The 22,357-nt window shown below is 43.7% G+C and overlaps 1 protein-coding gene across 1 annotated transcript in view; it reads right to left on the bottom strand.

Moving 5' to 3' along the window:
- LOC133113563 (voltage-dependent T-type calcium channel subunit alpha-1H-like) overlaps nucleotides 1–22,357 on the bottom strand; it is a 52,452-nt gene that overhangs the window by 9,126 nt on the left and 20,969 nt on the right. Inside the window, exons 9-24 of the mRNA XM_061222967.1 lie at nucleotides 14,523–14,674; nucleotides 13,771–13,956; nucleotides 13,172–13,289; nucleotides 10,994–11,149; nucleotides 10,251–10,338; nucleotides 9,599–9,807; nucleotides 9,034–9,378; nucleotides 8,262–8,362; nucleotides 8,020–8,143; nucleotides 7,687–7,755; nucleotides 6,095–6,279; nucleotides 5,461–5,587; nucleotides 4,175–4,300; nucleotides 3,947–4,036; nucleotides 2,700–2,913; nucleotides 397–548 (exon numbers count right to left, since the gene is read on the bottom strand). Coding sequence (XP_061078951.1) covers nucleotides 397–548; nucleotides 2,700–2,913; nucleotides 3,947–4,036; nucleotides 4,175–4,300; nucleotides 5,461–5,587; nucleotides 6,095–6,279; nucleotides 7,687–7,755; nucleotides 8,020–8,143; nucleotides 8,262–8,362; nucleotides 9,034–9,378; nucleotides 9,599–9,807; nucleotides 10,251–10,338; nucleotides 10,994–11,149; nucleotides 13,172–13,289; nucleotides 13,771–13,956; nucleotides 14,523–14,674 — 2,442 coding nt within the window. The remainder of the gene's footprint in view (nucleotides 1–396; nucleotides 549–2,699; nucleotides 2,914–3,946; nucleotides 4,037–4,174; nucleotides 4,301–5,460; nucleotides 5,588–6,094; nucleotides 6,280–7,686; nucleotides 7,756–8,019; nucleotides 8,144–8,261; nucleotides 8,363–9,033; nucleotides 9,379–9,598; nucleotides 9,808–10,250; nucleotides 10,339–10,993; nucleotides 11,150–13,171; nucleotides 13,290–13,770; nucleotides 13,957–14,522; nucleotides 14,675–22,357) is intronic.

The raw sequence follows: 22,357 nt of genomic DNA on the forward strand, positions 1-22,357 counted from the left end.
ATTAATTTGTCGAGAGCTGTTAAAATGGTCCCTTTTTTTCTTGACCTAAGTTCACCGAATGTAATTACATTTGCTTACAGATTTGTATGGATGTGCTGTTTAAATGGCTCTGCGGAAGTCATTTGAAATGGGTAGAGACACGACTATTCACTTTTTAATTGCAACAGCTGAAGTTTTCAGTCAATGGAGATGTGAAGCTTTACTACGAATCAAAATAGCTGTAGCCGTGAGGTGACTTTGACTTATGCTATCCGTTGCCTGAAATAACGTCCAAATTAAAGTCGATGCATTATTCCATAGGAATGCGAGGTGACAGTTGAAGAAGTGGAATGATTCTTTGCCCAGTTCACATTAAACCTGGCTTAAATGTTTTGAGGCATTGCATACATCAGATACCTTGGGCTGATTGTAATGCTCCATGGACATTGTGACCACGTTGATCCCAATGATGCAGGTGATGAAGAGGTCCAAGTAGTGGTTGGTGCACAGTGTGTGGATGTAGAGGCGGGCAGGGGAGTAGTCTGCGTAGTAGGGTCGCTGCTGGGCTTCTGAACACAACAACCACACAACAGAAATCCATGAGCGCACCTAAAAATTACACTTTTTTTGTGTACCTTACTGCCATTACAAAGCAACTCTTGCATCACATATTACATACTGTATGCAAAATGGTAAAGCATGAGCAGTTTACAACTTGCTATAAGATAATGATGAACTGTAAATCCTGGAAACATTTGCTGAAAAACACTATGCATACGCAAGAATGAGCCACAATGGTTGCCTTCCTCTCACATCCAGATTTTCAGTAATTTTACTTCCATTTAACTGACACTCTTATGCAGAGCAATGGTATAACTCAAGGATAATGGATACTGAATCAATGTGATTACCTGGCTGAATGTTTAGCTTGGAATAATTGGTGGGTTTGGCGTTGCCATATAATGAGGAAACTTCAGTACTGAATGAACAATAGCTGACATGGAAACAAACCAACCAAGGAGAACCATGGCTTATCTGTCAATTAATAAAGCCACACATAATACTTTATATATTTATATTTATATTTGATGAATAGTCCAACCAGGTGTCTTATTTATTCCTAAACAATACAGACAAAGAGTAGAAACCTTTAGACATTCTTATTCTTCTACTCATGCGGCTGCTTCATGCTTTTACTGCCGTAAGACATGCAATAACTCCATATCATGCCCTTGCAAACATGGCCATACGTAGCTGAAACAACCAATTATACTATATTTGAATTCAGGGGTGGTTATGGATCTCACTGATCAATTTAAACCTTCATTGTGAGCTTGTTCAATATAATTGAGTCAATATAACTGAAAACTGCAATGACAGATTAGTGCAATGATCATGAATACTGAATATGATAGTTAATAAAAAAGATAAATTAATATCTACAAAAAAGGTATCTGATGTTTTACAAATTAAAAAAGACACATTTACAAATTTGCATGTTTTTGTAGAGTAACCTTTCTGAGTCTGCCGTTTAAAAACATGTTTACCAGTAGTAACCACATAAGGAGAGAAATACATTTTTGACCATGAATGAAACCTGTCTTTAGCAAGAGATTTAATTGCCCTTCAAATTACCTTTCAATTACACAACATGATTAAATAAAGAAATAATATTCACAAATATTATGTGAAAATCGAATGAGTAGTGGCCTTTACGACTGCACACTTGCAGACAGATTTAGCTGTGCAGTGAAACATACGACAGAACACAATATATTTTCCTGTTATCGGTTAACATATTGTCCTTGGATTTTTAAAACATTGTTCTGCAATGAAAAAATTATTGATTTAGCTGTCAGTCACTCTATCTGAGGGACCAGAGACTCACTTCACAGAGGTAAGGCTGCCCTCCTGACAATAACAAACCACTCATTACTCCCCTCCTCTCCTGGGCCTCTCTAAAAAGTTTAAACAAAGACGAGAACATCAGAACTGCCCAAAAACCTTTTTTGTCATTAGCTGTTCTCGAGGGCTGCAGTGAAAAGCTGATAAAATCTGAGGACAGGAATAAGATACAGCGGTGAACACACTGACCTACTTTTACAGTTCAACAATAAAAATGCTAACACTGCATCACCGATATGAATAAGTCACTGCCCGAATGATCAGAGAATGGATTACTCTCAATTTTGTGCATAGATAGAACTGTCAAGTTGTATGTTATGCATCGTCAGTCAAGTGGGTTGCCACTTCAAGGTGGAAGTGTTTGTGCAGAATGAATGCTTTCCACCCTCAAATAATTTCATTGTGTGAGAGTTTCAAGAGTTCAGCGAAAACATAAACAGTGATTACACTAGAATTAGATTTTGATGTGTCTACATTTCTGTGCTGCACTGAACTGTCTGGTAAAGGCACTGGACATGGCTAGGAATAGTATGCATGTAAACAATGCGCTGAGGGTGCTGGTAGGTCTACCGACCCCCTCTGTTGACTGATGTTTCGAGCCATTGCCTGCCAAGCAGACTCCTCATGCCCTCATGCAGCGTTTGGAGGAGGCATGCATCCGGCATGCTGTGGACTAACGCAACCAAAGACACTTGTCATTTTGCTGCTTTCTCTGGTTGCGTGGCGCATGGACTTTTCTTTCTTTTGCTCTCTCTTGCTATCTCTCTCGGTCAGACTCCGGAAGCAGGCAGGGCTCAGAAAGATAGACTACCGACCGGACCCGTTTTTCTCCTTACTCCTGCGCCTTTTCTCCAGCCTCCTCAGCCGCTTCTCCTCCCGGATGCGCGCCTCCTCCTCCTCCTGGTGCTGCCGGCACTTGTGGAAGTTCTCCACCACCACGCCCACGAACATGTTGAGCACGAAGAAGCTGACGATCAGCAGGAAGGAGATGAAGAACAGCAGCATCCAGGGGTTGTGGTTCCGAATCGGCTGGGGAGGGGAGTGGGGGAGGTTGGGTGAGAGGTGAGGAGAGAGTACAGGAATGTCCCAGTGAGAAGATGAGGCTGCCAGCCAGCCTTATATCTATTTAAGGCAGCAGTTACATGTTTTACATCTATCACATAAAACCTCTTCCTCAGCATTTCTAAAATTTGCATAATGCACCAGCAAAGAGCCGTTATTTTAGACAAGGAATCCTCGCTCATCACCACAAAAGTGAATCTCTACTGCGAGCCTCTGGAGGCCTTCTGTCCCAGTTCACTACAGTATGTCGGCATGTTTTCTGCAAAATGAACGCACAACTGCAGAGGTAAACACGGTAAGAGAGCACTTTGGAGCGGTTTTGTCTTGGAATGTAGGTTAACCTCCAGAGGGAGACTTGCGGGGAATGGCCTTCATATTTTAAAAATGTATTTATATATGAAATGTAAAATTAAATTGAATGTCTATCTGTCAGCTAAAATAAAATGTGTGCAGTTTTATAAAGAATGGAACTATCAGTGAAAGTAGGCCAACTAATTAACCACCTGGGGACTACACGTTGCTGGAAAGGGTTATGTAATGGATTGATCTCAACAGGGAGCCTACAAGGAGGTCCACGGTTGTGACCAACTCTTCATTTGAAGTAGCTGGAAATATCTTGTCAGTAGAGATGGGCAAAACAGTAAAAACACGTGGGGTGCACTACAAGCGTCTGATGGAGGGGTCCACCATACTGAATTAGCAATGCGATCTCTTCGTCAGACTATTCAGTTCTCCTGATACTGAAGAAGGGGTGAAGATTGCGCATCGACTCAAAACAGTTTGGGAGGAGTGCTGAACAAAAAAAAAAACACATTCACACAGTTATATTTACACCTCTTTTTGCAAAAATTAAAAATAATGTAACGCTAACGCATTTCGGTTAGGACAGCCTTCATCAGAGCATATGATAGCATATGATTGATATGTATAAAATCTATTGTAAATATGAGTGCCAATGTGAACGTATTCAGTTCCCCTGCCATAGCACTGAGGGTCATACCTGCTGGTCCACAGCCACAGCGTCCAGACCGTCATACATAATATTAACCCAGCCGTCCTTGGAAGACAGAACAAACAGCGACATGAGGGCCTGGGAACACAAGGACAAGAGGAAGGTGTCAAGCCACAAGCCCTTACCACTTCATGGGATCTCTGAAAACTGCCAAAAGGTTAACCGAATTACATCACATGTGAGACAGAGTGGTGTCCTCCACCAAGTATCTCTCACCTGTCCAAGATTGTCAAAGTTGTATTTTCTCCTTATCCACCGGTAGTTGGCTTGCAGGCAGTCAGACTTGTTGGTGATGTTCCTTGTGTCGAATCCCTCGCAGTGGTAGAACTTCCCCTTGAAAAGCTGCAATTTACAGAATAGTAAGGGCTTGTTTGATGAGCTCTCTGGGGAGCAATATGCATTAACTTCACGGAAACCCCCAGCGCGTGAATCCTAAGCCGCTACACTGTCTTTGCTCGGAAGAATAAATCAGCATCCCGAGCAAGCAAAACACACCCAGTGGCTTTCAACTCCTCTTTTTATATTACTACTGCTGACACAATTGTTCCCAGAATGACTCCTGGTCCTCTGTCCATATGGCGAAAGCCCCTCATTTCGCTCTATGGCCTAATCCTCTTTACCGTCGACTGAAGTGGTGATGATGGATGGGGGGCTGAGAAAGTGGTCTCAGACCTGTGTGTGCGATGTCTCAGCACCCACATATGAATGCGCTCTCACTGCAAAAGTCCCCTAGGGGGATGGCTGCACGAAAGTGGGTCGAGGCGCCCGTCACGGTCCCTAAAATCCACAGTGGCCATTCCGGGGAGCTTGGTTAACTGTGACTTGCAAATGGGTTTGGGGTGGAAGGAAGCTATTAGGATTCATCAAGTTTACTGTGTGCAGGACTCCTATGCTTGCACAGGAAGAAACCACAGTGTATTAGAGAAGGCACAAACAATAACTCTCGGATTTAGGAAACAAAATATCTTGCGGGGATGCGGATGTAAGTGACCTCAATTAGCTGCTCATGAATGATCTATTAGGCCGGTAAACTCTTTAAGTACACAGATTTTCCTGAACATTAGCCTGGAGCCTGCTCTTTCATCCTCTGCCAGCCAGATAAAAGAAGGAGAAACAACAACAGTGCCAAGAAGCGAAGCTGCTGCTTGTCTGAAGCACAGGCAGAATCCAAGACAACAGCCTGGCTGGACCAGCTCCAGCTCTTCCCATTGTTGCACTCTAATGTCATTCTTTATCCTCCAAACCTTTTAATTTTTACTGCCCATTTGTTTAGAACGACGGCATTTGGACGCTCGCCTCCCGCAGCCAATTTCCGGGGCTTTCTCTAATGCGGACTATTTCATAACATCACTCCTCGGCGCGGCGGCGTTTCTCTGCAGTCAGGGGCTCCTCGGGAGGGGAGCCTGCCTGAACACGCTGCAGTGCTGGGCGCTCCGCGGTCACCGCGGCGTTCTGACAGGTGCAGCGGCAGGCCCTGCCGCGGGGCCGCGCAGAGACTGTACCTGCACTCCCAGAATGCCGAAGACGATGAAGAACGCGCAGCAGATGAGCACGATGTTGCCGATGGGGCGGAGGGACGTGATCAACGTCTCCACCACCAGCTTCAGGCCTGGCGCGCGGCTGATGACCCTGCAAACGCACACAAACGTGAAGCTGTCACACCGGCCTTAGCTGGAAGACGGGCTCTGGTCGCGACGCGAGTCTGTGCCTCTTCAGAGCTCCCACGCAGAGTAAATGTTCACCTTATATTATATGCAACAGCCATTAGAAAGGCAGCACATAATATAAGGTTGGGCAAATGTTAGAGAAAAATAAGAACCGTGAATATGATACTCCTTTGTAATGTGCACAGCTAAAACAATAGCCATTAGCAATAGCCCTCGGCATAATGATCTAGGACAAGGATAAGCAACTCAGGGTCCTTGAGAACTGAGAACTGCTGGTTTTCCACCCTCCCTTTATCTGGGAGTCAGGAATGAAGACAGTCTGGCCTATTGATAGCACTAATCACCCAGGAGAAAATAAAACCAGGCTGGGTTTGGATTTGAGGTCCAGAGTTGATGATCCCTGATCTAGGATCAGTTTTTCGTCAGTCAGTGTGGCACTAACGGCCTCCTCGGTGAACCTGTGGCTGACCTCAGGGGCCGTAGTGTCCTCAGGAGACGCAGTACTCTCAGGATGCCCAGGATCCTGTTCCCTCCGGCAGACGCCAGGGACACGATGATGTCCACGATGGAGACAAACACCAGCATCCCATCCAGGACATTCCAGCTGCTCTGTAGGTAGTTGTTGTTCCCATAACAGAAGCCCAGAGCAACCACCTGTAATAATGCAGGATATAACTGAGAGAGTCACCACCTCTGACAGTGCACCACAGACTGTCATTAAATCAAACTCATATTGCAAATTAGTGCACACTCAACCCTCCTATTATCTATGTATAAGATTGTATGACCATTTTTATGTGCCTAATTGAGCCCAACAGTTTAAATAAACAAACAGTTATTGTAATAGAAATATGTTGACACTTTAGTTGTCGCCTTTTATCCATAAATATGAAAAATCTGTGAGAAATGTCTAATTTTAGAGACTGAGGTACAGTAAGTGAAGGTTTGGCACCTGTGTGGGAAAGTGCCACCAGAATCATCTGCAAGAATTCTGAGATAAAAATAAAAATGTTTCTATATTTTCTTACATTTTATACAGTTACAGAGGGTAAAAAAACCCCCACACAACACATTTGTATGCAAAGTTGGTACAGGACTTATGTTAACATACATTAAAAGTATGTTTAATGCATGTTTATCATTTAAATAATTTAAAACACTAAATGGGGTCAAATTGACCCCAAACATAATAGGAGGGTTAAGCATTAGGGTGCTGACTTGAGTTCACACACAGATAAATATGACTGAGTATACACTTTCTCTGCAGTACTCTGACGAGTGCACACTCACACTACAGCCCTAACTGACTGTTCCTCTAGATCTCAAAGCTCTCATTCACTTGATATGTTTAATCGTGAGTGCACACTCACACAACAGCCCTAACTGACTGTTCCTCTAGATCTCAAAGCTCTCATTCACTTGATATGTTTAATCGTGCAGAAAATGGTGCACTGCACAAAACAAACCAGTGTACAAAAAATAGACACAATGATATTACCCAGGGGAAGTGAGATACTTTTCATTTCTTTCATGTCCAAGTCATAATTATTTCAGAACCAAATCGTATTAAAACACAGGCAATTTCTGTAAGGTAATGGTAATGAACTAGAGACTAGGAAAATATCACTTTGAAACCAACATAATTAGCCACTTCATTGTTTGGTAACCACAGTGCACATGTCATATGACAGCCAAACCACATTTAATCAAATATTTATAAACACAGATTAAATATCTATAACCAGTAGGTCATAGAGCCTGAGAGATGAGAAAACTGAATATGATTATACAAGGGGTAGATATGCTCATACTCCCCATTGTATCATATCTAAGATTTCTAATACTCACTAGGTGATGGCAAAAAAAAACAATTTACTCTCCAGTGTATTACCATGAGACAAACAAAAGTAGCCATGCTCTGAAATACATATCATAAACTGGTACATAAATTGTGTCGAAAGAAAGAATCATTTTAATTTCAATCATATTTATTTCTGCCATAATCCCAGTTGCTACCCATTAGCTACGTAAATGACACACCCCATAAAAGCAGGTTGTTACCTTCACAGTCATTTCAGCAACAAAGATCACAGTGAAAATGTAGTTGGAGACACTGAGAAACACACGCTCCTGAAACAACAACAAAAATGAACAACTTCCACATGTAACAATTTGCATAAACATTTGGCTAACATCTCTAAAGTGGAAACTCTGGGCATCGCTGAACATCGAAAACCACACACAGGTGCGGCGTGCTGCACTGCAGTGCTACGTTGTGCCGAGAGCTAGCACGACACACACTTTCTTCCCCATTAATCCCAGTTACACTGAGTAATGAGGGACATTCAGCGGGGCCCTCCTCAGATGGCCTTATGCTGCAGCTGCAGGGCTTACTGTGCTGTGAGGCATGATATCTGGTCTCTCCAGCGCTATGGTGATGCAGTTTAGGAAGATAAACACCAGGACCACGTGGTCAAACATCTTGTGGGCAATTATTTTCTGACACATCATGCGAAACCTGCCAGAGAGAAAGAGAGTGAGAGAGGGAGAAAGAGAGAGTGTCAGGGAAGTTCACCAGGTTATTTTTGATGGTGTGAACATCCAAAATAAAGTAATGACGCGGGTCAGGTACTCACTTGTTCTGGGGTGAGAACAGATACAGGGACCAGTCCTCGTGATCTCTGCACCACTGGGGCTTATAGGGCTCCAGCACCTTCTTGATGCGGAAACAGTAGCTCTGAAAGTCAGCACAGTAAGCACTGTGAGCAGGCTCTCCTTTCACAGTGAAGGCAGACGGCCGTGCCAGAAATAAGGACTTCAATCATGGGCAGTGCTTCACACAAAGCCAAAATTATGCGGAACCATCCGCTCCCTGATCATTTCTCCGGCTAATTAAAATTAAAAGCCTAAAATGTACTGGCAGCATACGTGGCAAGCTGCCAGAATTTCCCCCTTTGCTTTCCCACCACAAATGACGGTTTTGTAATCAAGCGTACACCCAGCACGCACGTGGCTATGTTCCCTCAAACCATGAGCCAGTAGCTCTGTGTCTGTCTAATCCTGCACACAGCGAACAGCCAGACGCTGACTCCAGTCCCAGTCATCTGAAAGACGTAGCCCATTGTTTCTGACAGGGCGTCTTCCTAATGCGCAGCTCCTAAATTTGACGGCGGGTGCAAAATTTCCCGAGTGATCCAGTCACTTTCCGCCCGGAAAGAAAACACTCGCTGCCACTGAAGCATTGTGCTGAATCAATTATGCCAGAAAAATCTGTCTCATCAGGGCAAACAGGAACATAAAAACATTTTAACATTTAAACACTATTTTGCCTGATGACAGACACAAGGCTATGGAATTTAATGGAGTGTGTAAAGCAATGTTCTGTCCCCCTAACTGCTCCCTGCTCACCTCTTCTATGTCCTCCTCCAAGTCGGGGTCGTTTTTGTGCAGGTAGTCGGGGGGCAGGTGGAAGCTCTTGCCATTGCAGTCGTGGTGCTCCCCTGGCGGGCGCAGTACTGGCACCTGGAGGAACTCCGGGAGGTCCAAGGACTCGGGCCGGAACTGCAGGGAGGCCCTGCTGCCCGTGCCGCCATCAGAGTCCTCCTCCTCAGAGCTGCCCCGGCCCTCGCCCGACAGCAGGGACTCGCGCTCCCCGGACTGGCTCTTCCGCTTCAGGCTGGAGGCCCGTCCCAGGCTGTTCCAGCTGGACCGGCGGCTGCCCCAGGGCTGGCAGGGGGAGTTCCGCAGGCTGGCCTGCGCAGCCAGATCAATACAGCCATTACACCGCTGTCAATCTGAGCAATGCCCACATCCACTCTCTCTCCAGACTGACCTGACACACCGTCCGTTATCACGGGACCGGCTTACAGTGTAGAAGGAGGGGAGTTCCCTCGGATGGATAAATGAAAGGGAAACACGCTCCGCTCCATCACTGGTTTGGATCACTGAACGGAGAGGGGCGGTCTGCACTCACCAGGGACCTCTGGTCATAGGCGTTGGGGTCGATGGAGGCGCTGCTCCCCCGGCGGGAGTCGCTGTACGTGTGCACCGGGTCCATGTACGGGGAGGTTTTGGGCGTGGGCATGGGCGTGGCGGCCGTGCGCATGATGATGGGCGGGGGCATGCTGGCCCGGGGGTCCATGTAACCGTTGGGCTGGAGGGTCAGGGTCTGCATCTTCAGCTCTGTGGGGCGATGGAGGCAGCTCAGCTTCACCTCTCTGACCATGACTGCTCTTTAGCACTCCACAGGAGGGAGGGGACGTCTGGGGCACTACGCCTCATAAACAGACGTTTCACTCGGCTACATGCTCAGCGCCATTTATGATGTGCAATAAAAATGAGTAGTGAGGGCTACTGTCAGTAATTTAGTGCTGTGTAAAAGTGGTAAGAGGGGCATTTGTTTGGGGCCCTTAATGTCTCTTTTATGGATAATCATCACAAAGTGGTCAGAACAGGTGGCCGGTCGTCCCCTCTGGAGCATGTGCTGGACACTGATGCTCGGGAAACCATGTGTCCACAAGACATCTACGGGCAATGAACATTCAGATGGGGAAGCATCTGAATACCTCCTGTGCCAACGCTGTGCTAATGCAGCAGATGTAGGTCCTGAGATAATCAATAATCACCTGAGGTATGCAAGTCCCTCATTTTCTCCTCTTCTTCCAAATTTATCGACATTCTCTCGTCATCCGAGTCTGACCTGTTTGCGTCCCCCTGCAAAGCACAACAGCCATTTGGAGAAAGCCGAAGAACAAGAGCGCAATAAGAGAGAGCCATTGTGAGAGACAGCCGGTGGCATTTCAATAACCACAAAGGAATATTCATTACAGTGCAGCTGCAAGTGATATAATCCACTCAAGTGGGGGGAGGGGGCAGAACAGATGAAATGCCCAGGCTGTGAACACGAAACCTGGGGCCTCGGATCTATTCGCCATTATGCCGTCAGGCGTCAACAGGAAAACAAGCCTGCGCCCAACAATGCGATGCATGCAAATGGACCCACACAGTCCCCTGGAGGACCCTCATTCTGCGGCCGGCGCACTGGATTCACCAAACAGGCCGGGTCCTGTCCCTGGTGCACTCACTCAGAAATGACACGGCTGCACTCTGACAAAGTGGAACGAGATCAAAGGCTTGAGAGGCTTGAGTGTGCATCACAATGACAGTACATAGGACAGAAATGCCTGGGCTTTCAGCACCAATGATGATTGGTGCAGGCAACCTGCGCAGTGGTCCAAGAGCCAATCACTCTCTCTCCTTCTCACTCATTCCTACAAGACAGGATAGTTTCTGACAGCAGTCATTGCCTGCATTACCAGCTGCCAGCAAGCCATCATTTATTCAGTCAGAAATCACGAAGACTTCTTACCTCTGCTTGAAATCCCTCCACCAGAATAGCCACCAGCAAGTTGAAGAGAACGTAATTTCCAAAAGTCATCAAGGCCACGAAGTAGAGTGCGGCTAAGGGGGAGGTGGAAGCCATGCCGTTGTACAGAACCACATTCCAGTCCTCCTGTGTTAGGATCTGCAAAGTCAACAGTCACAGTGAATGTGCCCTTCAGCTTCTATCCATCTGGATAAGACTGTGCCAGTCCATACTTGCCCTGTCGGCAATGAGCTAACGGCCCTACATTTTATCTACAATGCAGACTGAACCCCCCCCCCCCCCAACACAATACTTTTGAATCATGCACAACGGCCTCATGCTATAGATGTTGTATAGCCCTGTCCTCAAAATGTAAGGAACCTATAAATAATGCAGTGGCACTTATTGATCATAAAGAAAATTAAAGTGGAAATCGCTGAACTCTCTGGTCTCCAAGAGCCTCAGGAATGTGAGCCACAAATTAGAGCCTAGAATCGTATGAAGAGAACAATGCTTCAGTGCATTTACTGCAGATGAGCAATATGATGAACAACTTCCCCTGTGCTGTTCAGTTGCAAAGAATACCTCACTAAACTTTGGAATGACTCAAGAGGGCAATCAGAAATACAGCTACCAAACTTAATCTAATAACACATTTTCCCCATGCAGTATATACACTCAGTGACCACTTTATTAGGCAGACCTGTACGCCAGCTCATTAATATATCATTAAATATCTAATCAGCCAATCATTTGGCAGCAATTCAATGTATAAAAGCATGCATACATGGTCAAGAGGTTCAGTTGTTGCTCAGACCAAACACCAGAATGGGGAAGAAATGTGATCTAAGTGACTTTGACCATGGAATGATTATCGATGCCATATTATCTCAGAAGCTGCTGATCTCCTGGGATTTTCACATACAACAGTCTCTAGGGTTTGCAGAGAATTGCACGAAAAACAAAAAAACATCCAGTGAGCGGGGGTTCTGTGGCTGAAAATGCCTTGTTAATGAGAGAGGTTAGAGGAGGAGGGCCAGACTGGTTAAAGCTGACAGGAAGGCGACAGTTACTCATATAACAGATCAGAAGAGCATCTCTGAACACACAACATGTCGAATCTTGAAGTGTATGGGCTACCAATAAGGACCAATAAGTCCTTAAGAAGTCTACTACTACTAAAAGGTCACTGAGTGTATATATGAGTTTATACTGGATCTATACATATTATCTGACAACAACTAATCCACATTTTTAAAGATTAAGCTCGATTGCACATAACTAACCACATGGCGTTCCAGGCTGTGAGATTATGTGTTTCCACAAGAAGGGTTTGGCAGTGCAGGCTGTGGGATTATATGTTGCGATGGGAAGGGTTTGGTGTTCCTGGGATTATGTGTTTCTATGGGAGGAGCTTTGTGTCTGGAGGAGAAATTTAGTGCTTCATAGTGAGTTTATCGAGTTGGAGGGAGCATTGTCATTAATGTTTTAATTAAATTAATTTTTTTAATTAACATTTTACATTAGACCAGAATCAGATTTTTAAATGTATTATACAAGAAGACACACAGATCAGATAAGTACTTTATATTAAACTTTACATATTAAATTTAAGAAGATAGATGCCTTGCTTTTGAATATTGTCTGATAAATTACACACAGAGATTGAGAATCACGAGAAATCCTAGCCTACATGACCTCCATCTTATTATCACCTCCAGAGTGAAGAGAAATGATTTCAGAACACAAAAACCCTCCCATGACCTCATCATGTTAATAATATTGAGTGACAGGACGAGATGGCCTCAGAACTTTTTTGGAACCCTATTATTCGGCAATAGTAGAGGAGTAAACAGGACTTAAGGTTATCATTGGATTTCGGCTGTCTGGAAAGGAACGAGACAGGCTGCTTACCTGCAGCTTCCATCTCCCTGAACCAACCAGCTTGTCTACATCACACTGTTGCTATGGAGACTGCCAGCTAGAGCTAACAAGCGTTTTTCACATACTAGAGCTGGTGAGAAGGATGACAGCGGTCATCACCATCTGCTCTCTCGGGACAAGGGAGGTGATAATCTTTGCTGAGGCCCGCACCTCTAGGAAGTGTGGCTGCAAGCACTATAGCAACCTCTCACTCCCCACCCACACCAGATCAGGCACATTTACACCCACGGTTCTGACCTGGAAGACTGTGACGATGGCCCAGAGCAACGAGTCAAAGTTCTTCCTGTCGGGGATGGTGTCTCCATTCTCCATTCTCAGGCTGAACTTGCATCCGAACAGGTGCATTCCCAAAATACTAGGAGCAACACAGAAACATGATTTTAGATTACTGTCAGTCAGGAACCAAGATCAAGCATGCCATTGTGTGAATGCATTCACGTCACAAGAAATTTGTCTGCTTCCACTAAGTATGTTACTCGTGTTCAGCGTCACCAATATACATGATCAATTTTCCTTCTATCCATGTGTAATTATTTCAGTACTCTGTCCACGTCAATTAGCCTTCAACTTGTTACCTTGGAATTATAAGGTTATATCTGCATTCTAAGTTTAAAAAGATACAAAAGTGAATGGGAACCAAGCAGATACAACCTTTAAAATGTTTTACTTTTTAACAGTATTTTGCTGTAAAACTGCACACATATTCACTTCACTGCAAGCACATTAGTGCCCTATAAACAACATATTTAAGGCACTAACTCAAAATGTCAGTTAGATCCATATACAGAATTATAATGTCTGTTGTGGTGGTGTGGCCCTGAGCTCACGGCTCAGACCTGAAGATGAAGATGAAGAGCATGAGCAGCATGCAGAAGGTGGCCACATTGTCCATGGTCTTCATCAGAACCACCAGCTGCCTCCTGAGGGCGGGCAGGAAGCGCACCAGCTTCAGCACCCGCAGGAGCCGGAATGTCCGCAGCACTGACAGACCCCCGTCCGACTGGCCTATGATTTCCCACACACTGCAGGGAAAGGGACACCGCGGTCAGCTCCAGGCGGCCGAAACCTTTCACACATCTTACGCAACTTTAACTGGCACTGGAAACAATTATGAATGTGCCTCCTCAATCATCAAGGTATCTTATTCCGTCAGGTGCAAATGATAATAGCCTGAAAATACCAGCAAATGAAGAAAGGCCCTGTGTAAACACAGACAAGTGAAACAGAAAAAGACAATTATCCTAATGACAATTATCCTAATGAATTACGTGTCACTCAGTTTCCAATTAATCCTTGTGTAAATGTTAGAATATCAGGCACCAGCTGCATCCCTAAATAGTCATACAGAAAGTTTTTGGCCAGAGAAGATTGCTTCCTTTCGAGTGCTATTTTCCTGGAGAAATCAAATGCCTTTGTTTGGCTAGTAGCTCGTGGTTAGAGGCCCCGGTGGACTAGTCTCATTAAGCCCTCAGATTGGCCAGAGAAAAGAGAGAAAGCAGAGAGGGAGAGAGAAAACAATAGCTTTAGAGAGGATAAGGAGCGGGGAGAGAATGAAGACCAAGGCAAAAAATATAACAAGGAAGAGAACCTGATGACAACAATGATTCCGTCGAAAATGTTGTAGGGGTTCTTGATGTAGCCGAAGAGGCCGAAGGCGAGAATCTTCAGCAGCATCTCCAAGGCAAACATGCTGGTGAAGACGATGTTGCTGATCTCCAGGACATCGGTCAGCTCCTCGGGCTGTTGTGGGGGAGAACAGCGGACACTGAGCACAGCCCTCATCAATCACTACACATCTATCCACCGCTCCACTGAGACCCCTCTAACGAACGAGGCCGACCGTCATTATCAACTCCTCTGAGAGCTTATTGGAGAAATCAAAACGAATGTCACTGCACATTCTAAGGCTACCCATGGACCTAATAATGCTGATGTCCAGGATCCTGTTTCCATAAACAGTCTAAACGATACTCTAACTTCATCAGCTCCCTGTGAGAAGACGTCTAACAGCACACAGCTGTCTGTATTGCATAAAGGCCTCAGCATTACCGCTGGTGGTGCTTTGGTGCTCTGGGACAGTCAGTGCTGCTTTACATCCCTGAAGAATATGCAGCAGTATTGCTGCAATCAATTTATCAAGTCTTGGCAGCTCCTCTCCTTTGCCCAAAATTGAAAATCTTTGTCCATGTCCGACTCAATCCACTAAAAACCTCAACAACGCAATGAACACAACCAGGACTTATTACACATAACTACTCTTGTAAAAATCTAAATAAACAGATTTCGTGGATTTCCAAAAACCCCACACCAACATACTTCTCAGATTGATTTGAAGTTAACATAAACTGACTGGATTGTGAAAATGGATATTTAAACATTGTCACTGCACAGAGCTAATGTGTTATGCTCAAGCTTTTTTCAATCGTTTTAAGAATATAATGAAGCAAGTAAAATCTGTGTCTCCATTAATGATAATGAAAAACATATTTGTACCATATGAAAAATTAATTGAAAATGATTACAAGATGGGTTCTATTACTGTACATGACATAATTTAAATTAGATTTTTAATGTTAGGCAAGGCACAACAGCATTGCCAAATAGCAGCAGAATGTTGAAATGTATAGAACGTATATACGTACAGTAGCTTACAGTTAACAACAGAGAAGTTGTTTAGGAACATACAGGTACAATATTTGTTCCCTTTTCAGTCCTGTACACATAACTATGTACACCACCAAACTGAAATAAAATAAAGAATGTGTGTATTACCACATCACCACCAGGGGGCTCTGTGTCTTTATTTAACCACTGGACACAAGCAAACACATCACTGGTGGGCCACTGTTGGTTTTCTTCCCTGATCAATGTCAGCCAATACACCATGACGCTGCATCACTGCAGTAAAAAACCACACCATGCAATACAGTACGTACAATATGTAAACGCATTCCACAATATCTGCACTTCATCTGGGAGCAGATCGGGGCTTATCATGGAAAAGAGATATTCTCTGGTTATTCTGCCCCTTTAGACAACTTTGTGATGACCCTACCAACACAGACCTGGGTTGAGTATTAGAATGTCCAGTGCTGAGACACCAACACTCACAGAAACTGCTGCTCAGGAGGTAAGTGAAGAGCTCCCCTATCCTACTGGCTAGACCTGGGTCAAATACGTAATTGTTTTGGATTCAAATACTTTTCTGTGTTCTATTGATTTTGTCAGGTGCAATAGAGCCAAGCAAGAGGACCAGAAGGTAGGGTCTGCACTTTTTGATAGAATTTCATAGGTTCCTACACACCAAGGTCCATAGGTTCCAATACCCAAGCTCAATAAAGTGTAGAAAAGTATTTGAATCCAAAACACTTATGTATTTGACCCAGGTCTGGTATGGGCTGTGGCAGGGATACTCAAATGTGGCCCTCAAACCAATATTACTGTTGGTTTTCACTCCTCCCCTTTAATCAGGGACTGATTTAAACCTGATGCACAGTGTAAGTGTAATCTCTGGCTGATCAGTGAAGTTATTAGACTATGGACTATCAGGCAACCAGGAGCGTTACTGACCTTGAGGGCCAGATTTGAGTATCCATGGCTTTGTATCAGCTTTCCCAAAGGCCCTAGACAATCCTCTGGGTGAAAACTGAAGGGAGTGACTGTGACTGTGAGTAATGAGCTGAGGGACTGAGCTCATATGATAGAGATATGCACACGGCACACTTCGGCCCTATCCTCGGTGAAGGGGACTACTTACACAACACCACAGGCATAGTAACTCTGGCCTAGCAGCAAAGTGACTGCCACAAAGAAATAGGACCCAGACGATCTGCCAGGACACTGGCTAGCAGAGCTACAATCACACACAGGGAACAGGCAGGTTCCCACTCTAGAAGCTTTGTCATGAGTCATGGCTTTCTGACAAAAGCCACAGATATAATCAGGCACAGAAATCTCTCAAGGCTTGATGGAACCAGACATTAAGCCATCATTACTATTTTCAACAAAAACTAACCAAAATCATTTTTTATTTGGGTTCTTTATACAATGCTCACAATTTCCCTATTCCCTATTACCTGGCACTTGGATCCAGCCTACTCATATTACCCAAATCATATTATAAGCCGCATTAAAAGCCCACGCAAATGGTCCATGTTTTACGGTACAAAGCTGGTGCTACAGTTACTGACTGATGTGCCATATCTACAATATTATTAACCTATCTACAGCACCGGATGGGGATGATTTGTGGAAATTCACAAGGTATAAAAGTGGTTAAAGGCTTGGATTGTGATTGATGGCGCCATGCTGAATAGGCAAGGGGCACTGTGTCTGCCGCAAAGCTGCAGTGCTGAGGGAGGAGAGCTCTATAAATCCCTGCATACAACTTCATTCTATTCACCAGCTGTGGACAGCCAGCCATAAAGTTTTGTGTGCCTTTAGATCACGTTTGATGGATTATTTTATGCCAACACTCACGTATTTATCTAATACAGTTCACAAATCATTGCGGGTGTTAAAATTCAATTTACTGCGCGATATGTTTATATTGGCTAATGATCTTATTTTGCTTTTTCGTACCAAAAGTACGGTGTTAAATATATTCCTTGCTGGTGGATAAGGCAGAGCAGAGCTGGGTTTATTAAAACTTTGCCTTCCGGTGCATACACACACTTGCAGACACGCATATGTACACACACACACGCGCACACATACACACACGCAGACACACACAGACAAAGGCAATCTTTGGCAAGGACACGGTATGTGGAATATTCTTTATATACCGGAGGCAAGGTCATCTCTGAGCAGCTTTAATAACTTTACAGAGGAAGGAAGGCAGCAAGGGAGAGCGTTTTTCAACAGTGAAAGACATTTCCTTCAGTTAACCCCCCCCCCCCAAAAAAAAGGAAGAATAAAAAGAAACAAAGGGAGACATGAATGAGAGATGAGCTGGTGGAGCAGAGGGAGAAGCGCCCCCTGGGTGCCTGGGTCCATGTAGCCAGCCCACCCCCCGGCTCTCAGTCCCTATTCACCAAAGCCAGGACCACTGTTCCTGTGCCAGAGGTCAGTTATCTGCATTTCAGATCCTCAGACACCACACAGACCCGATAACAAGATGGAAACATTGAGGTGAAACGAGCCTAGCGCAGGGCCATGTACCACTGACGCAGTAACAATGCGTGGGCATATCATAATTCAAAATCAATCTGAGTCTCACAGCCCGTCTTAGGCCCTTAACTGATATAGCATTGTTTACAGAAACAGGATCAATGCCATGTCTACAGACTTTCACTGACACTTGGTTAATCGGATCATCTTACAGATCGACAGATCTACTATAGTAGAGTGGTGAATATTGTTGTAGCCAACAAACCTCATGTTTGAGGCTTACAGAACACAAATCAATAGTGAGAGTCCACTTCATTTAGCATATGCCCTCTTGCCAGGTACTTACCATTCTCACCACCACTGCTCTGCAGTGATGTTCATAAATCTCAATGTGCTACAGGTTATTACTGTACAACTACCTTAAGTAACTACTTTAATGTGTTCAACTTGTTTGGGGTAGTGCATTCAGTATCAAATTTAAAATGACAACTGTACGTTGAGATACATATCTGTATTTATGTATCTGTAAGTATATCTGAATGATTGCCAGCACTATGCCTGTATGTTCTATGGCATATTATATACGTATGTAAAAAAGTGTTCAATTCTTTCTCTTGAACATGTCAGTTAAGTACTGACAGTTACTGTATGTAATGTGTGTTAATGCTTATTTGCACAAAAGTGAATAGGTTATTTTATGTATTAAATACATTAAGTAAATAAATTAAATTAGTAAACACTTCAACTTATTAAGTCATGGCAAATTTAGGAAATAGTCAAAGATTTATCATCAATACAACACAATGTGGGAATATTGGAGCGGCATTGGCTCAGGCAGTACGAGCAGTCTGGCAGTTGGAGGGTTGCCAGTTCAATTCCGCCCTGGGTGTGTCGAAGTGTCCCTGAGCAAGACACCTAACCCCTAAATGCTCCTGACGAGCTGATTGGTGCCTTGCATGTCAGCCAATCGCTGTTGGTGTGTGAACGGGTGCATCAATTGTACAGCACTTTGGAGAAGGGTGCGATATAAATGCCAACCATTTACCATGATAATTTTCTTTAAGTGGGACTAAACACATGCAGTAACACTATATTAGCAAATACGTGGCATTTAGTTGAACTTTATTTGAACTGCTGTAGCATGTGCAACCTGGTGTTCAATAAAGGTTGTCACTTTCCAGTTATTGTTTTTTTCTTTTTCCTTTTATTGACCCTTTTATCAAAATGGATAACGCACACAAGCAGGGGACAGTGTCAACAGTACTAAACATAGTGCACTTGCCTGATGTGCAATGCACTTTGCCCTGAGCTCAGTGCTGTGATCTGTATATACACGTACTCTAATAATAACACTCTTGTAATACGTTCCCAAAGCAGTGGAGAAGGTCGCAATCTCTTGCCCAATTGTTGCAAAGTATTCTCAGGAGAGCTCTGTCTGCACTATGGTGAGATGCAGAGAGTGGAGAAAACCTCACATCAGGTTATCTCTCTCAGAACCAAACAGGAGGGAGCACAGCCAGCTCCCCACAGAGGAAAGTGTGCTGATAAGATAAGTGAATAAGGCAATGCTAGCCCTGCACTGACAATACAGTCGCAGGGAAAACAATCTGTAACAAGCTGATAAATATGTATGCATTGGCAATACACCATACTTTGAAAATACCTCGAAAATGAACCCTGCAGTCCTAAATAAATACATTCAGTATCAGGAAAAAACAATACTTTAGTAATACTGGATTTCACATCATGGTGCCCAGATGTGTCACAGTGGGGGGGATAGTAGAGCTGAATACCCAGGGCCCCAACACGGGGAAGGGGACGCAAAAAATCCTGAACTAAAAACTCAGCTTTGGTCTTCAATTTTAAACGAGCTACAGAGACTGAATTTGCACAGGGAGCCAGACTCTCACGCCATAACCCTAATTGTACCATCAGGATTGTATCGTCAGCACGGCTTAACGAGTTTCACTTTGATTCTTATATTTCTTCCAAATTGTATTCAGCATGAGGTTTTATGCAAAATTAAATGGGGGAATCACATACAATTACAGCCAATTTCAGAGAATGCTCACTGCAGCCTGGAATGAATCTCTGGCCGCATTTGGAAGCACTGCAGTTTCTATGGCAAGACTGTCTGCTGCAGTGTGCGAATCCTAGGGCCTTTCTTCTTCTTCTGTATTGAACCCCCGGGCCGAGCGGGGTTCAAGTGAGAACAAGCTGCTCAGCGTGGATCTTTCCTCTGTTCACTGTGCATGTTCTCAGGAAAAATACCAGCCTTGTGATCGTAGTCACAGTACCTGGAGCTACTGAAAGAACAGGCACAAAATGAAGTAAGCAGATGATGATAGGTAAATAACAAAGGTAAAAGGTAAGCCCCGACAACGAGAAACCAATTAGCAAGAGATATATAACCACTGTAGAGAGATATAATATATCTTATACATACAGTATAATCATATTTTATACTGTATGTGTTTTTTACAGCATATATTTAAAACTACTTGCATGTAGTGCTGAAGAGAGGGAAACACAGACAGAGAGAGAGAAAGAGAGAGAGAGACATAGAGAGAGAGAGAGAGACCTCTGGGTTCTTTGGGTATACAGTATAATCATTTATGAGGCTCTTCTCCCTCCCTTGGATAGGCAGTTTCATTCTCACCTCGTGCCTCATGTTGACATGTGCAACTGTCACATGACAGATCCCAACACAACTGCATCTGTTCTGACTAGTGGGGTGTTGATTAAAATCTGTGAAGCACAGGAATCTGCCGCATCCGAATGAGGACCTGGTATGTCACAGCTCAGCTTTTTTAATTAACTTTAATCTTGCACCAAAATGATTCCATTTAGGACATACAACCTTGTGATTAAAAAAGGGAAGGATGGAGAGGTCAGATGACTACCAAGCCAACACTTGTCACCTAAACCTCGATACACAGAAAATGGTCCTAGATACTGTATGTTCTACTTCAGCACTGCATATGCACTATCACTGCAGGTATGTTCAAGTGTGTGTGTGTTATCCATTTTGAAAAAAGTCCTTTACACCTCAGCGGGTCATTGTGTAACTACTTTCTCACTTTAATGAAAATGTTTATCAACTAACAGTCATGTCTTTATGATATATTCAAATTAAGAAGTAATCTGAACTATGTGAATAACGAATATTTGAGTGAATATTCGTTACATGCAACTACAGTAACCTCACTCACCATGGATTTTATGCTCACCTGGCAGGTGGTATTTATTTAAACAGTGGATGTTTAATAAGAAAAAACTATAGAAAATGATCAGTAAGCAAATATAAGGTCCTAGTGAATATGTTCATGCCCCTATACTGACAAAGACTTAGTATTTCGCAGAAGGAAACGGGCAGATTGGAAACAAATGTGGATAGGCGGCTAACACAACACTAATACAATATTCACGGTTGATAAATGAGGCCCCTGGAGAGTTTAATTACAAGTCTGGAGGATTGCTGGTACTCCCCGGTATTCTTACTTGCTTTCACAATATCTTTGGATTCGTATTTGTTTTAAGTTGAGTATTTGTATAGTATTTATAGCTGAGTGCTAAAAACTGATAACGGAGCATCTTGGGGAAGCTATATACACTTTTGTTCTATAAGTTGAATTCCATTACGTAACAAACTGCTTAGCGGATGTGCCTATGCAAAAAAAGGAAAAGTGAATAGATTTTCTAAACATATTTTTAACGGTGGCACACAATTTCAAATGAATATATTTAAATACCATTTTACCCTCAGCAGTCATAAATATTATATTCAGGACATGGTGCTGAACATCAGATTTTCTGGACTGTGACCCCATTGACTTTTGAGCAAATCAATATAGAAACATAAAAGGCAGCTCTCGCGCATTAATGCACACTCATGCATGCACAGATTCACAGGCGCAGTTGGGCTTAGGTGGAACTTTCATCTGCCTCGGCCTACATCCTGTGACAAAAGAGAAAGGACCAGCAGTTTTACCTCTAAGAGCCTGACATATTGTGATATAAGGCCATGCATGGAACACTGATCTTTCTGGGGGCAAGAGGGGGCAGCAACAGTGTGTAAGGGCAGTACTTTAAAGTTGAATGATGTGTGCCAGTGGTTATTAGCATTTCCTGTTGCAGGCTTCATTAGCTCCATTATAATATGTACAAGCCTCATTACTGTTTGTCTGCCACGATTTCATCACAAAGACCACCATGCCCCACTCTAGTCTATCCCAACTTACACACACACAATTTGAAATACTTTACTCAGAAACCCCTTCTGAATACATGCTTGACTTATTAAAAAATGCA

Source organism: Conger conger, chromosome 2 (assembly GCF_963514075.1).
Source record: "Conger conger chromosome 2, fConCon1.1, whole genome shotgun sequence".
In the NCBI taxonomy this organism is placed as follows: domain Eukaryota; kingdom Metazoa; phylum Chordata; class Actinopteri; order Anguilliformes; family Congridae; genus Conger; species Conger conger.